Source organism: Drosophila novamexicana, unplaced genomic scaffold (genome assembly GCF_003285875.2).
Source record: "Drosophila novamexicana strain 15010-1031.04,08,12 unplaced genomic scaffold, DnovRS2.1 tig00000564-arrow-pilon, whole genome shotgun sequence".
NCBI classification, from domain to species: Eukaryota; Metazoa; Arthropoda; class Insecta; order Diptera; family Drosophilidae; genus Drosophila; species Drosophila novamexicana.
The window spans coordinates 4,133,919-4,148,728 of record NW_020824810.1 but is presented as its reverse complement, the minus strand read 5'-3'; the positions used below and the strand labels follow the sequence as shown (position 1 = coordinate 4,148,728).

General features: G+C 43.9%; 5 protein-coding genes across 6 annotated transcripts; 2 read left to right on the top strand and 3 right to left on the bottom strand.

The window, feature by feature from the left end:
• Positions 1–683: 683 nt before the first annotated feature.
• LOC115762383 (neprilysin-4) lies at positions 684–2,673 on the bottom strand. The gene is made up of 2 exons (XM_030704562.1): positions 2,177–2,673; positions 684–2,108 (listed from the first exon to the last, which is right to left on the bottom strand). The coding sequence occupies exons 1-2, from the start codon at positions 2,671–2,673 to the stop codon at positions 722–724; spliced, it is 1,884 nt and encodes a 627-aa protein (XP_030560422.1). The 3' UTR covers positions 684–721.
• Positions 2,674–2,914: 241 nt separating this feature from the next.
• Positions 2,915–5,752, bottom strand: LOC115762422 (25S rRNA (cytosine-C(5))-methyltransferase nop2). The gene is made up of 3 exons (XM_030704617.1): positions 5,598–5,752; positions 4,599–5,545; positions 2,915–4,526 (listed from the first exon to the last, which is right to left on the bottom strand). Exons 1-3 carry the CDS (start codon positions 5,692–5,694, stop codon positions 3,048–3,050), a joined length of 2,523 nt encoding a protein of 840 aa, XP_030560477.1. The 5' UTR covers positions 5,695–5,752; the 3' UTR covers positions 2,915–3,047.
• A 139-nt stretch (positions 5,753–5,891) lies between these two features.
• Positions 5,892–8,302, top strand: LOC115762137 (diacylglycerol kinase epsilon). Of its 2 annotated transcripts, XM_030704248.1 has the most exons (5): positions 5,892–6,063; positions 6,182–6,367; positions 6,439–7,455; positions 7,545–7,862; positions 7,918–8,302. In XM_030704248.1, exons 2-5 carry the CDS (start codon positions 6,203–6,205, stop codon positions 8,053–8,055), a joined length of 1,638 nt encoding a protein of 545 aa, XP_030560108.1. In that variant the 5' UTR covers positions 5,892–6,063; positions 6,182–6,202; the 3' UTR covers positions 8,056–8,302. The 2 variants fall into 2 exon arrangements, with proteins under 2 accessions (XP_030560108.1, XP_030560107.1); XM_030704247.1 differs by lacking the exon at positions 5,892–6,063 and having other exon boundaries at positions 6,103–6,367.
• Positions 8,303–8,309: 7 nt separating this feature from the next.
• On the bottom strand, positions 8,310–9,421 carry LOC115762138 (nascent polypeptide-associated complex subunit alpha). Its single transcript, XM_030704249.1, has 2 exons — positions 9,344–9,421; positions 8,310–9,144 (listed from the first exon to the last, which is right to left on the bottom strand). The coding sequence occupies exon 2, from the start codon at positions 9,136–9,138 to the stop codon at positions 8,482–8,484; it is 657 nt and encodes a 218-aa protein (XP_030560109.1). The 5' UTR covers positions 9,139–9,144; positions 9,344–9,421; the 3' UTR covers positions 8,310–8,481.
• Positions 9,422–11,499: 2,078 nt separating this feature from the next.
• LOC115762433 (homeobox protein unplugged) lies at positions 11,500–14,761 on the top strand. Its single transcript, XM_030704630.1, has 3 exons — positions 11,500–12,686; positions 13,960–14,198; positions 14,267–14,761. Exons 1-3 carry the CDS (start codon positions 11,828–11,830, stop codon positions 14,639–14,641), a joined length of 1,473 nt encoding a protein of 490 aa, XP_030560490.1. The 5' UTR covers positions 11,500–11,827; the 3' UTR covers positions 14,642–14,761.
• Positions 14,762–14,810: the final 49 nt, after the last annotated feature.

Below are 14,810 nucleotides of genomic sequence, written 5' to 3'. Positions count from 1 at the left end.
AAACGAATTTCTATTAAGAGCTCTCCTCCTCGATTCTCAAAAATTCATGTAGGCTCTGCTGAAATTCAACAATACAGGAAACGTTGGCGCCAGCGGCCGGTGGAGGAGCAGAGGGCGGTGGTGTGGGTAAGTAGATTAGTAGTCATATATGTATGTAGATGTAACTATGTATGGATGTATGTATGTATGCATGTGTGTGTGTGTGTGTGCGCGTGTGTGTGTGTGTGTGTGTGTGTGTGTGTGTGTGTGTGTGTGTGTGTGTGTGTGTGTGTGTGTGTGTGTGCGTGTGTGCGTGTGCGCGTGTATGCATGTATGTATGAGGAATGCATATTGAGTATGCGACGGCTGAAACAATGGAGGAAGTGGCGGCTTTAATATTGGAGGAGGCGGTGGCATGAGCTTGACGGTGGAGCCAGCATACATTTTAAATGTAGCCATTAAAAAAAATTGGTACGTATTATCATGTAAGCCCATGTCTTATTATTTTTTAAATAGAAGTAACAAATATGATAATCGTTTTTCAATACACACATGTTTGCATGTTGTGTGTATATTGAGCTGAGTTGAAAAATTATTAATATTTTGTTTATATGTATAAGTCGAATAAACCTAAGATAAACGTAAAACATCTAGTTGAGTTTAGCCTGAAAAAGCGCACCCTTAAGGCTTGAACTCGTTTTTTTATACACCTTTATATATATTTTCCAAGTGGACTATACATTTAAATGCTTGCTGGGCGCCACATTTCACAGCTGCTCAAAGGTGACTGTTGCCGACATCTGAAATCAATAGAAAATTGATGCAAATTTTTTTCAGCTTCGTTGACTCGCACATCGTCCATGTCATGCCCAATGGCTGGTGGCAATCGGCCACAAAAAAACTGCGCAAAGTTCAAATGGAACAGCTGTGGAGCCGGAAACTCCTTCTCAAATGCATACGGCTGATACTCAAACCGCTGCGAGTCATGGCCCATGCCAAAGAACGTATCATATGCCAGTTGCAGGCCGTTTAAATCCGCTAGACGCTCCCTCAGAGATTTTGTTGGCGTCTGCAGGACACACTGTAGGGCATTTTCAAATTTTGAATTTTGGCGTATGTGCAAACCCAGTGGAGACTCGTTGCCGGCGAAATCGAAGAGTATGCCGTCCTGCTCAAAGGCGTGACTCAGCTCGTGTGCTAGAATAAACCCCATCAGACTGTGTTGAAAAATTGAATGTTGCCGATGATCGTAAAACGGCCACTGCAAAAAGATCAAAGGCACCGTCAGCGTATTGCGTTCATGCTCAAAGTAGGGTGCATTGCGTGCTCTGAAAACATCGTCGTTGACATAGTAGTGATTCAGTTGCAAAGTAGCTTCAGGCTGCAGCAAAGGCGCATGCTGCAGACGCGTTCGCAGACGCAAAGCCTGCCATAGATTTTGCTGAAAGTCGGAACGTGAAAATCTGGCACTGGCATAATGGCTATCGAAGAAATCCTCTGTCGTTGAAGCATCCGGTAAATTACCCAGTTTCAGCTGCATGACAGCAAGTTTGGCATGCAAATATTGTAGCTGCTGTGGACTCAACTGCAATCGATTCCAATCCAAGTACTTGCCAAACATACCACGTAATCTGTCAAAAATAGTTTGCAGCTTCCCCGTGTCCTGTGACCGGGTCCTGTATACGTATCGATCGTAGATGTAGTTCATACCCAGCGGCAGTAGGGCGCGCATATGATGTATGCAACTATGAACTCTTGGAGCATGCCCCGAACTGGGATTGACTTCTCTTGCAAAATTGGCAAACTGCACACGTAGATATAGTTCCAAGCTAGTTTTGTTGCAGCGCCGCAGCAGCTCGCCCAAGGCTCGTAAGTACTCCACATCACTGACCTCTACACGAAGCTCGGTATCACTTGGCTCCACTTCGAGCAGTTCTCTAAAGTATATTTGCCAGTCGATTTGAGGTATTTCCTGCTTGAGTCTGCCCAGCGTCCAGGATTGCAATAGCGGCTCGTCTCTGCGATATTTCTCGTACAATGCACGTAGATCTCTTTCCAATTGTTGAATCTCAGGCTTAAAAAGCAATATGGGCTGAAAGATACGGGGTAAGGCATAATTATTATTTGGTATTGGGACAAACATTGAATTTTTATTAAATAATTTTTTTATTAACTTACCATATAACTGCTTTGACCGGCTGGCATTTTCAGCTGTACTACAAAACGTAGCGAATCGTTGTAGGCCACATCCGCCGTCTCCTCGAAAAAAACACCATTCAAACCATATTTGCGTATCCTTGCCGTTGCTCGTATCCATTCGAAGTAGTAGAAGGTTAGTTCATGAGGCAGTTGGAGCTCCTCAGTTTGATTTTTAGCACAAGCGGTAAAGTAGTCGAACATATTATGGAATAGGCGTGGTGCTGTCTCCCGCTGAATAAGACGATTGTCTCTCAGCACTCTCAGCATTTCATTGGCATACGTCTCCTCCGCCAGTGCAAAGTTGTCCACGTATTTAAAAGACCAATTTCCACATGCGTACGCCCAGAAATTATTACAGGGTGAGATACGAGCATCCAGATTTGAATAAATATTTTGCATCGTGGCTGCATTAATATCCACTTGTGATTGGGCCAAAGCCGGCACAAGGCACAGCAAGCCCATTAGTACACTCGACATTTCAGTTTCCCGTCTCATACTGGACACCAAACTTGTCATTCAACCCATCCACGGCCACAGCCTTATCAACAAGCTTGCATGAGCTTCAATTTAATTTTTAGCTCGCGATAAATGATTGTGGTTGCAACAATCAGAGCTGGTTTTCAAAGTTAAAATACATTGCCCCCAACATATGTGAACAACGCTGATCAAGAAACATTGTGATAAAACAGTTTAATGTTAAGCTTTAATAAAATACATACAGCTGTAATTATGGTTGTAAATATATTTAAAATCCAACTGTTTTGTTCTTATTATAAAAACAAATAATTGGATATGCACAGCTTAAAAAGCTTTGACACTTACCCAACAAAATATTTCAATTAAACTATAGAAATTAGAATGATTTATGCTTATTTGTTTAACTTTTGTTTTCTGTCCACTGGCTTCTTGGATTTTTTCAACTGTCCCAGCTGTTTGGACTTTTGCTTAAGTTTATTTTGCTTTTTAATGGGCTTACCCTCCAGCAATGGTAGTTCATCCACATCCACACGCGGCGCCTGTGAGAGCTTATTAGTCAGCTTAGTTTTGTGTTGCGGCTGCGCCTTGCTGCTTGGCTTTTGTCCATTTTTTTGGGCCTCCGGTTGCTGTTCTTTTTTTACGCTTTTCTCTTTTTTATTGCCGTTCGATGGTGACTCTTGTAAAATGGTCAAATTCTGCTCTTTTTTGACCTTAGGCGTATCTGCAACAGGCGACGTTGACTCTTTACTTATCTTGTTCGTCATTTTGATGGGCTTTTCAAACACCTTGGCTACATATTTTGTCTTAGCTTTTTCAAGCTTTTTCTTTTTTAGGTCTTGTTCCACATCTGTTAGGCTTGGCTTTCCAGCTCGTTTTCCGAGCGTTTTGCGTGGTGCTTCGGGGGCTATTGTCTCCTCCTCGTTATCTGCTGCCGTATTTGGCTCGGCCTGATCTGATGCAATTGCTTCGTCAAGTTGCTTCTCATCCGCTTCCTGCTCCTCTTTGGTTATAGGAATGGTGTTCGAAAACTTTTTCAGCTTGGCCACATAAAAGCCATCCATATTGTTTGTATGTGGATAAAACCGCTTGCTCAAATGTAAGCTTGGGTGATAGCGATGCTGACGGAACTTGGTAAAACCAGGCTCACCAAAATCAATTCCAAGGGGCACTAGCTTTACATTACGCTTCTTAAGAGCATAATCAATGACCCACTCGTTCTCCTCGGGCAGGACGGAGCAAGTGGAATACACTATATATCCGCCAGTGGCTGATTTTGCATCCACACAATCAATGGCAGTGAGCAAAAGCTTGCGCTGCAAATTATAACAACGTTGCACATCAATCTCTGACTTGGTAGTCTTAACACTCGGATCCTTGGAGACAACGCCGGTGCCTGTGCAGGGCGCATCGAGCAGCACTCGATCAAAGCCCGTCATTATATTTCGGAACTTAGTGGCATCTTCACAGCTGACAACCGCATTCACAATCCCTAAACGGTGAAAGTTGGCCACAACGGCCTTGATGCGGTCCCTATTTGCATCGTTCGCAAACAGCACACCCGTGTTCTTCATAACGGCTGCTATATGTGAGCCTTTGCCGCCTGGTGCAGAGCACATGTCCAACACCCGTTCGTTCTCCTGTGGAGCCAACGCAATTACTGGCAGCATAGAGGATGCGCCCTGAACCATATAATGTCCTGCCAGATACTCAGGCGTGGCGCCCAACGGAACCGTTGAGTTGAAAATTACAAGGCCGACGTTTGTCCACTTGCCCAGCGGATCAAGATTAACACCTCGATTTATTAACGCACCAGCGAGGTCACGGCGACGTGTTTTTAACGAATTTGTGCGGATGGTCAACGGTCGCGCTACCTGAAAGAAAGAACGAATAGGATATGGATGTGGAATCAACACAGGCTTGCAGTAACGTTTTTGATAACCTACCTCTGAAGCCTCTAAATAATCCATCAGATCGCTTAACTTAAATATATCCATTAATTTGGACATGAGAAACTCATTGTAGCTGTAGTACAAGCACAGGTCCTGACGCAGCTGATCTACATACTCGCTGCGTGAGCGACCTTCCTCCCGAAACTTGCCGAAGTCCGAGAGCACCTGTGTAATATCTTTAATGCGCTGCTGAACATCCTGTAATGACAACTCCTTATCGGCGTCTTCACCGGGTTCAGGCAAATGGAACACTTCAGCCTGATCGACAGACATTTGCATCTCCTCATGAGCCAATTTTGCATCCTTGTCCTGACGCTTCTTCAGTTTTTTGTTGGCGCGCTCAATTGGCAACTTGTCGTCGTCGTCATCATCATCATCATCATCCTCATCGTCATCATCATCATCATCAGTGGCACATTCTTCATCATTTTCACTGTCTACATCTTGTTCGGAGTTGCCCTCGTCATCATCAAAAAGATCGTCCAATTTACCAACTTGAGCATCACCATCATCGTCGTCGATAGACTCTTCCTCTTCCCCATCTGTCCCTTCATTATCCTCTTCCTCTAGTTCCCCATCTGAACCAGCTTCAAATTCATTTTCAGACTCTTGCTCTTCATCTAGATCTTCCTCATCTGAATGTTTCTTAATCGTTTTTTGTGGCTTTTTTAATTTTAGCTTTAGCCAATCCTTGTTATCATCTGTGAAACCATTTGAATTGTTTTTTTTGACTGGCACAAGTTCTGGGACTTCCTCGTCCGAAGACTCCGCCTGTTGCTTCTCTTCGGGCTCGCTTTCGCTGTTATATTCCTTTTGCCTACGGGGCTGTTGAGTACGTTTCTCCTTCAATTTAGATTTCTGCACTACTTTCTTTTGTTCCCGTTTAGCCACACGTTGTTTTTGACGGTGCGATAGTCGCTTGTCCTCATCGTCAAGCGGCGCTGCAAATAAACAATTTAATATTTGCTGAACGGCAATAGGCAGTTACAATACCGAATGATTTCTTTGGAAACTTGGGTGGTCCCTGTTTTCGGGCCTTACGACCGGGTCCCTTCTTTTGTTTTTCACTATATTCTGCTTTGCGTCCCATATTTAAATCCTTCCAACTCACGTTTCGCTAGCGAAAAAATGTTTTTAAACAATGTGTGCCTCCACGTGCGGTGACTCTGACAGAGCTTCGCAACACTGCTCGGTCACTCTTCGATATAGGACGGTACAATATTAATCGAAATCGAAACTATCGTATAAAATATGTAATTGCAGACATTCTCCCTAGAGCGAAAGTTGTTTTGATCTTCATATTTCCAATATTCATAGATCATGGATACCACAAGTTGATATCTGATTATATTATATATGTAGCAAAACAGTAAAAAGAAAAAATATAAATAAACAATAACTTGAACAAAGAAATCGCCAATGCCAATTCTGAAACATGGACCGTCTCAAATTACGTTTGGTCAGTTGCGTATATGTGTGCATTTTGCAGCACTGGCTATAATTAGCTAGGCCATTCATTAAAAATTAAACAAAAACATGGATAATGTAACCATCTTAGAGCTTTTTGTGTAATACAGGTAAACAGTGATTGCTTATAAATGGATATCGCCAGCATTGAGCTGAGTGTGGAGGCGCTCATTGGTTCGCTTGTAGCGCTGAGTGTGCTCTTCATTTTTTGTCGCAGCATTCTAGCGGAAGATGTTGTCATTTGCATATCAGGCAAAACACGTCACAGCTGGAAATCAATAAAAATAATTGAACAGGTAAGCACTTAGCAAACAAACAAAAAACATCACTGGTGCTTATTACTATTATCTCTTATAACTGTGCGTAGGCCTGCTTTTGTAATGTGTGTGAGATATTGTTGACGCCATCTGCGGGCCTCTTCTGCGACTGTTGCGGTCTTTGCACGCACTCGGAGCCGACATGTCAGCGGCAGGCGGACGCTCGTTATCACTGTAAGGACAAATGGCTGCGAAACGTGAATACAGTGCGTCATTTGTGGGTGCGTGGAAATTTGCCAATGAACTACATTTGCGCAGAATGTGGCCAGGAGGCAGAACTGGATCATCATAGTAGCAGCTCTGGTCCAGGTCTTTATGGTTGGAGATGTGCCTGGTGTCAACGGTGTTACCACGACAACTGTTACAAGAACGTGGATAGTAAGGCTGAGTGCGACTTTGGCGAGTTTCGGGACATGATATATCCGCCCTACAGTATTGTAGCAGCCAGGACACGTGAATCTGTGCGTTTGCATCTCGCAGGCATCAAGCCGCCTGATGTTGAGAACTGGGAGCCGTTGATAGTAATCGCTAATACAAAATCTGGAAGTAGCACGGGCTCAAATGTCTTGTCGTTGCTGCGTGGTTATTTGCATCCAATGCAGGTCATGGAACTTGGCACACGAGGTCCGCAGGATGCGCTGCAGTGGGCGGCCAAAACCAGTCCACGCCCTTGTCGCATACTAGTCGCGGGTGGGGATGGAACGATTGGCTGGGTGCTCAACACCATCTATACGCTAAACATAAAGCCTCAACCGTCCGTGGCAATTATTCCACTGGGCACTGGAAACGATTTGTCACGCGTGCTAGGCTGGGGCGCTGAGCCTCCCTCCGTTATTGATCCGCTACAGATACTGCGTAGCGTTAGACGCGCAAGATCTGTAAATCTTGATCGATATGATCTGCAAATTGAGAAGTTGCACTATCGCCTTCCTATACAAAGACATCCCACAAAGACGATACACGTCTATAACTATTTTAGCGTGGGTGTGGATGCGTACATTACGTACAACTTCCACAAAACGCGTGAATCTCGATTCTATCTGCTCAGCAGTCGCATATTTAACAAGGTGCGCCTCATGAAACGATTCAAGTTTCCATATTTTGTTTTTATTGAAATATTTCTATTTTCCATTTTCGTACATTGCCTCTCGCATAGTTGTTGTACTTCACATTTGGCACACAGCAGGTCATGCAACCGGATTGTGAACGCATTGAACAGAAACTGGAACTTCATCTAGATAATAGGCTAATCGAACTACCGGAACTACAATCGCTGGTATTTCTAAACATTGATTCATGGGGCGCTGGGTGCAAACTATGCGAGCTGAGCAATTCCAATGGCGACGTGCGAATAGTAAACTCCATATCTGATGGCATGATGGAAGTGTTTGGCATAGTCTCATCCTTTCATATTGCCCAGCTTCAGTGCAACATAAGCAAGCCCGTGCTCATCGGCCAGGCCAAGCAGATACGGGTTTGTGATCCCTGGCATATTTGAAAAGATTTACGTTAATTAAATCTCATTGCAGCTGCGAGTGAATGGCACGGTGCCCATGCAGGCGGACGGCGAGCCCTGGATGCAGGCGCCGGCGGATATACGCCTACAGGCACGCAGCCAAGCTCGTGTGCTAAAGGCAGAAGCACCAACTCCCACCCAGTTGCAGTAGCAACTATTCTAAACCATAAAATAACCCTGTGCCACATGGATGATATAAACTAGTACTTAACTTTCGCTTTACTAGAATCTCTTTCCCATCTAAGCTAACCTAAGCTACTCGCTTAAGATCGTAGTTAGCCAGAATTTAAAATTTGAAAATGAAGTGAAACTATAAGCCACCCAACTCTACACAATATACCAAAACATAAGATTAACATCCAGATACTATCTGGGATTAAATAATTAAGTAAAATGTTTTAGATATTGACTTTTTAAAGCATGTCACTTTATTCTTCTCCTGTTAATTTGTTAAATGTTCGACTGGTGTTTAACATGCAGAGACGCATGCACATAACATTTGGGATTTGGGTTTGTTTATTTGTATTTTATCGAAAGGCGGGTAATCAACGAAAGCAACGATGTTCCTCCGTGGCCCTTAGAGCATAGTAAGCTCCATAATGGCATTAACGATGTCGTTGTTGTTGTTTTTCAATGCCTTTATGGCCTTTGCACGCGTCGTATTCGCCTGCGTTATGACTAACTCAATATCCTTTTCGTCGACGCCCGTGTCGTCAACCTCTTCCTCATCTTCTTCTGCAATTGGAGCCACTGAAGTGGTGGCACCAACGCTATCAGCAGCGCCAGCCGCTTCTGGTGCCTTGAACTTCTCGGCGGCAGCCACTTGAGCCTGCTGCGACAAGTCCTCGATCTTAGCCTCACCAAAAACAATATAGGTATCGCTGTGTGGGTTCTTGTAAACATCCGGATTGTTGATGACGAACAAAATGTTTTTAGACTTGCGTATGGTGACTCGATTGACACCCTGAATTTGCTTTAGGCCAAGCTTGAGCATGATTTTGCGTGCCTTCTTCTCACCGCGCGATTGCTTTGCCTTGGAGACAACATCGATGGGCAGACCTGTGGCACCGCCACCCAGCTGTGTGGTGCCTGTGTCAGCCTCCTCCAATTCGGGTATTATATCCGAATCACTCTCGCTACCATCATCCTCGACGCGCACATCAACGTCCTCAGACTGCTTCGCCTCAGCGGAGGTCGAAGGGGCCTCATTTTTGATTTCAGTGAGCTCAGGCATGTTTACCTATCAAAAACACAAAAAGAACGATGTTAAATTTAATGTGTAATGTTTTATCGATTTTTCGAGAAGTATTTCTCTGCAATTATTGGAACAACTATTGCAATATATGTAAAATATTATAGTTCAAGCCAAGCTCTTTTCTATACAGTTCTCAGCTCATACTTTAAAAACGTGATGTCAGGTTAAATAAATAATTATTTACCTATTAAAAGCGGCTGCACCACGGAATCGCAAAACGTTTTTAGTGAAAAAGAAGTGTTGCCACCTGGTAGAAAGCTGGGATAGGCATTATAGTGGCAACCACTACTGAACATTTTCATTGTTAAGCAGCGTAATCGATAACTAATGATTTAAGGTAAATCGACAAACGAGTGTAATCTGTTGGAAGCTTTTTGCTATGACATTCCGCGCATTGCTTATATTTACCAGCGCGAAGTGCTATTTAAGACAGTGCTATTGAGGACAAAATCCACAACAAAAGGTACCAATAAACTGTTTTAAATACGAGATACCAAAATGTCAATAGATCAAATATATTTTTATTCATGGACATACTCAAATCTATTACATAATTACTGTATAAGCAATGCCTCTACATAACAAGTAGACACGTATCAACTGTAATAACTGTAATTACTTTCCAATTTCCAATTAAACCGTATAAACAATTGATATACAGGTCATAATTACAGTTTTACAATTACGGCAACAACGTTCTGCCTGTATAAAGGGTTAAAATGACACAATTATGGAGAGCAGTTGCTGTGCCCATGCAGGATCCTGTGCACAAATTGTAAAGTGGGCGTGCCAATTGCTGGGTAAACATTGGACAGCTCTCGTTATGTGTTGCGGTTAACAGCGAACACATGTTCGACTTCGCATTTCAGAACCAAAACGTAATGATTATTAAATTTGTATTAGCTGAACGATATAATTTAGGGGCTGGCAGGCACACAAAATGTAACAAGTCTCTAGTAAACTATTTGGTTTTCATCATATAGAAATTGATGCACTCACGTCTGGCTGCAGTTGTAATTGTTGTGTTTTATTTTGTGCGCATTTTTAAGCACTGCAAACGAGTCCCAGCTATGCGAAGCATTCGCAACAATTTGTCAGTAAATAATTTCGATTTGTGCGCGACGTTGTTGTATTTCAGCATCTGTGTCTGTCACTATAGTCAGTCGTCTTGGTTAGGCCACATCCCGGGTGTCAACAGAGCACTGATTTATTTGAGCGCATGATACGCTTCGTTGGATTTCGTTAATTTGTCCGTTTTCCGCAAAGAGGGGTCTTGCAAATTCAAAATGTATATGTATTTAAGCACATATGTATGTACAATATATAAAATTTCCTTATAGAATTCGCTGCCAAGTATAATTGACGCAATGCCAAAAAATCACAAGCTTTTATCATTATAACAATAATCGCCAACAAGGCGCATAATTATATTGTAATTTATGCCCAATGCAAACTAAAGAAACTCAATCTACTCGAATTGCAATTTAAAGCTCGTAAAATATTTCAAACACTCAAACGTGACCAAATGCTTTTTAATTGCTTTCAATAGCTTGCGTTTCAGCAAACAAATACATTTTTTTTTTCGACTGCCAAAAATTTGGTCAATTATGGCCAATTTAAGCCACATATGCAAATTGACAACCGTGTGAAGTGTGGCTGGCATAACAATAAGTGTGAGGGCCGAATTGATATATTATGGCCAATTAAGCTACGACCGAAGAAATGCTTTAGGGTTCAAGAGCTGAACACATTACTAATATTTTTGGAAGAACATGGATAACACACTGTCCAAGCGTCGGAAGGCATTATTCCTTAAGATAAAATTATATTACATTTTAGGCTTTGCATAATGAAAAATACAACAAAATAAGCCCCAAGAAAGAGGGTCACTTTCTTTTGCTGTGCTAGTCTTGGCTTGCTTTGCTGTCCCTTATGTTATTCTTTCAGCAAATGAATTAAGTCAAGTTATTTTAATTCATAGAAATTAATCCACATATAGTGTACTCATATATAAATAGATACAAAAACAGCGTTTATGAGTAATGCAAAGCTCTAGGATATATGCAAGTGTTGCTGTTATCTGCACTCACGTTTACATCGAAATTGTCCCGTTAATATGCCACTCGAGAATCTCGTATGCCGACCCAATCATATCATAAACTAAGCTTGGTCCAAGTAGAAGAATCGGCGAATTATTCTCTTCCCCCATGGTTAGTCTGAGTCTGAGTCTGATTACCGCATGACTTGAAAGCGATTAGGGAGACTCTTGTGTGTGTGTATGTGTGTGTTTCTAGCCCCAAGAACAACCCCAACACTAATAGAAAACAGACAAGCTCAACCGGTTTGGCAGCAATTATCGTTCAGCCAATCACAGGCGGGCAGCGCTCAAACACTGCGCGCCATATTGGCCATTAACAAGGCGGAGCTAGCTCTTTCTTGCTCTCCGACTAGCTCCCTCTCTCTTGCTCTCGCGCCCAGGTCGTGTGCGTATGTGCAGTGGTGGTTGTTTTGTTTGATAGCATTGGGTGCCCAACTGTGCTGTGAAGTGCATGTGGCTGTTTTGGCTTTCATTTGCGCGCAGATCTTTGAACGGTTCACTGCGTCAACGTTGCGCGCACACGTGACGCCTTTTAAAAAGTCTAAGCAAGTGGCCAAATTCTAAGTTGATATGCAAAACGAGCACACGGCGCTGCTGCCACCGGTGGAGAGCAGCACCAAGTTGGTCAGCAAGCCGTTTCCGAAACCTTTCTCCATTGAGAGTCTAATTGCGAATCAAACACCTGCTGTTGTTCCTTCTTCCAATGTCGAGCTGGAAAGGGAAAGGGAAAGAGAAACGGAACTGGACCGGGAACGGGAACGGAATAGTAATCAAGAGCTGAATGCACGTGCTTTGGTGGCCAGCTCTGCCCTGGGTCTGGCACAGTTTCCACTTTACAATCCCTGGCTGCATGGCTACTTTGCTCAGAATCACGAACGGCTCACTCATTTGATTGCCGGCGGCGGTTACCTGGGCGGGCCCTTTAACGGTAAGGAGTCGCAGCCCCAACTAGCGCCCCCACTGCCACCGCAACCAACGCACGCCTTGGATGGCCTAAGCCTTAGTCCGACAAAGCCCAATGATGCTGAGTTGACGCATCGTCTGCCATTGCCGCATCCGCTGGACACCCGTTTTCTGCCGTTCAATGCTGCTGCAGCTGCCACGACGACATCGGATCTAAGTTATCGTCGCCTCGCGGAACTTATGAATCAGGACTATGTTCACAACTTAAGCGTACATGCGCGACTCCAGCACATGGCCGCTACTCGTGGCCAGGACGAGAGTCAACATCAGCCACTGGCACTGGCTTCGACGCAGGAACCGTCGTCTCAGCAATCATCACCCTCAAAGTCTCATAGCCCCACGGAGCCAGCGGTTGATGTGGGCATGGACGAGGACTACGAGTGTAGCGGTGATTCCTGCAGCGACATCAGCCTCACGATGTCTCCCCAAAACTACGTTGCAGAGCTTGACAAAAGTCGACACGGAGGTAAGTGCACAAATTATAGATCATTGCTTTGTATTTGACACGTTCATAAGGAATATGATCTTGGCTAAAGGGCCTGAACTGAGCTATCTTTTAAACTCAATCGTGAAACCTATCCGCGTTCTATCGCTGGCACTTAATCATGGGCATAATTATCATGTTCTATAACCCCAGCGGCTCCTTACGGTCTGCGGACTAAAGTGGTTTTGTCATGGTAATTAAAATTACGCAGTCAAGTCATAGGCAAAATTAGCATAAAACGCATTACGACCCAATGTTTGGTGTCAATCAAAACTGCAAAGTTCTCAACTCTTGCTCAGAGGAGAAAACAGACTGATAGAGAGTGAGAGAGAGAAAGAGTAGAAGAGAGAGAGAAAACAACAATAACATCAAAATGGAGCTGACATTTTGACAAACGTAACGATTTAGTCATTGAAATGGAAAACGTAACGAATAAGAAAACTTTTAGCAAACCGCATTTTAATGAGTCCTCAGCATATCCTTCGGACATCCATGCCCATGGAGTCTCCTTGTGTACAAGTGGAGTTAGGCGTAACGAATTGCCATATAATGTATTCATAACTGAATTTCATTTTATGTTGGGGGAGGGCTCATTGGTGCGATCTACCCCCGGGAGTGGGAAGATGATGAGGGCACATATAAATCAGTGACAACGCTGGCAATAGGCATATCTGAAGCGTGTAAGTGTTAAAAAGCGCTTAAGCGTTAACCAAAATAATCAGGCATACCGAAGGGATGAACGACTTGCTCTCACCCTCACCCTCACCCTCACCCTCACCCTCACCCTCACCCTCACCCTCACTCTTATCCCCATCCTCAACCTCGGCTTCTGTCAGTGGAACGTATAACATTCACACTCACACACACACTCAGATATTGAAAACAAACGCTTATTAAGTTTCAAGTGATGCTTTGTTGTTGTTGTTAAATTGGGATGGAAACCGTCGGTCGGCCAAGTCAAGTGTGGACACACATGTATCCAGTTATAAATAAATATGTTTGCCGCAAGTTATGACACAGCCCATTTACGCCAGAAGCAGAAGTCAGCGTCAGAAGTTGTCAAGGGCTGTTAATGGGCGAATTCAATGCGAAGGCCAAATACGAGTATACAGGATGTTTGGGAACTCAATTACTGTTAATACATATATTGTTGAATCCAAAGGATAGATAGACCTAGGAGAACTTTCAACTCGATGCATAAGACAACGCAAATTCATAAATAATCTGTTCAAGACTTCATCCCTTCAATGCGTAGCTTATACAAACTCGGACAGTGAGGATTGCAGTGATGATGATGGCGGCCACTCGCGACATGAGGCCGGCGGCAAGGAGTCCCAAAGCGGTAGCAGCAACAGCTCCAAGTCGCGACGGCGGCGCACGGCGTTCACATCGGAACAGCTGCTCGAGCTTGAACGCGAGTTCCATGCCAAAAAGTATCTCAGCCTAACAGAGCGCAGTCAAATAGCCACAAGTCTGAAATTAAGTGAAGTGCAGGTGGGTTTATGACTATGCACCTCCAAAATAAACACTTAATACCTCTCTCTTTCTCTGTATTTGCCCAGGTGAAAATCTGGTTTCAAAATCGTCGAGCCAAATGGAAACGGGTCAAGGCCGGACTCACGTCGCACGGATTGGGTCGGAACGGCAGTGCCAGCGGCACTAAAATTGTGGTGCCCATACCCGTGCATGTAAATCGGTTTGCGGTGCGCTCCCAGCACCAGCAGCTGGAGAAAATGTGCCTCAGCGGGCCCAAGCCGGATCTGCGAAAGAAGCTATCAACGGAAGCGATTAGTGGCTTTGAGAAGTTCAATGCCAGCGCTGGCCCTGCTTCTTCATCCGTAGGAGTGGGCGTGGCCATGGGAGTCGGTATGCCACCGATTGGCGCACTAGCGTCAAGTCCCGCCGCCTCGCTGGCCCTGGCGCGTAGTATTTATTGAGGAAGCACGACCCAAAGTTGCACCAAAAACATTTTTGTTAACGCTTTTTGCTAAGTTATCTTTGTACATACGAATGGTCCCCCCACCCCCTTTCAATTTGGCTTAAGTGTAGAGACCAAGTTTTGTAAATAAACACAATTGAATTGAAGTGAGCCAAGGATTTAGTTTA

What these genes read in the sequence shown, in the direction of transcription:
- LOC115762383 (XM_030704562.1), bottom strand. Translation starts at nt 2,673, where the DNA reads ATGAGACGGGAAACTGAAATGTCGAGTGTACTAATGGGCTTGCTGTGC. An exon ending in GTACAGCTGAAAATGCCAGC is followed by an intron (nt 2,109 to 2,176) that starts CGGTCAAAGCAG and finishes GTTTGTCCCAAT; the next exon opens with ACCAAATAATAATTATGCCT.
- LOC115762422 (XM_030704617.1), bottom strand. Translation starts at nt 5,694, where the DNA reads ATGGGACGCAAAGCAGAATATAGTGAAAAACAAAAGAAGGGACCCGGT. An exon ending in GTTTCCAAAGAAATCATTCG is followed by an intron (nt 5,546 to 5,597) that starts GTATTGTAACTG and finishes GTTTATTTGCAG; the next exon opens with CGCCGCTTGACGATGAGGAC. An exon ending in ATTATTTAGAGGCTTCAGAG is followed by an intron (nt 4,527 to 4,598) that starts GTAGGTTATCAA and finishes TCTTTCTTTCAG; the next exon opens with GTAGCGCGACCGTTGACCAT.
- LOC115762137 (XM_030704248.1), top strand. Translation starts at nt 6,203, where the DNA reads ATGGATATCGCCAGCATTGAGCTGAGTGTGGAGGCGCTCATTGGTTCG. An exon ending in CAATAAAAATAATTGAACAG is followed by an intron (nt 6,368 to 6,438) that starts GTAAGCACTTAG and finishes AACTGTGCGTAG; the next exon opens with GCCTGCTTTTGTAATGTGTG. An exon ending in GCCAGGCCAAGCAGATACGG is followed by an intron (nt 7,863 to 7,917) that starts GTTTGTGATCCC and finishes ATCTCATTGCAG; the next exon opens with CTGCGAGTGAATGGCACGGT.
- LOC115762138 (XM_030704249.1), bottom strand. Translation starts at nt 9,138, where the DNA reads ATGCCTGAGCTCACTGAAATCAAAAATGAGGCCCCTTCGACCTCCGCT.
- LOC115762433 (XM_030704630.1), top strand. Translation starts at nt 11,828, where the DNA reads ATGCAAAACGAGCACACGGCGCTGCTGCCACCGGTGGAGAGCAGCACC. An exon ending in TGACAAAAGTCGACACGGAG is followed by an intron (nt 12,687 to 13,959) that starts GTAAGTGCACAA and finishes TTCAATGCGTAG; the next exon opens with CTTATACAAACTCGGACAGT. An exon ending in TGAAATTAAGTGAAGTGCAG is followed by an intron (nt 14,199 to 14,266) that starts GTGGGTTTATGA and finishes GTATTTGCCCAG; the next exon opens with GTGAAAATCTGGTTTCAAAA.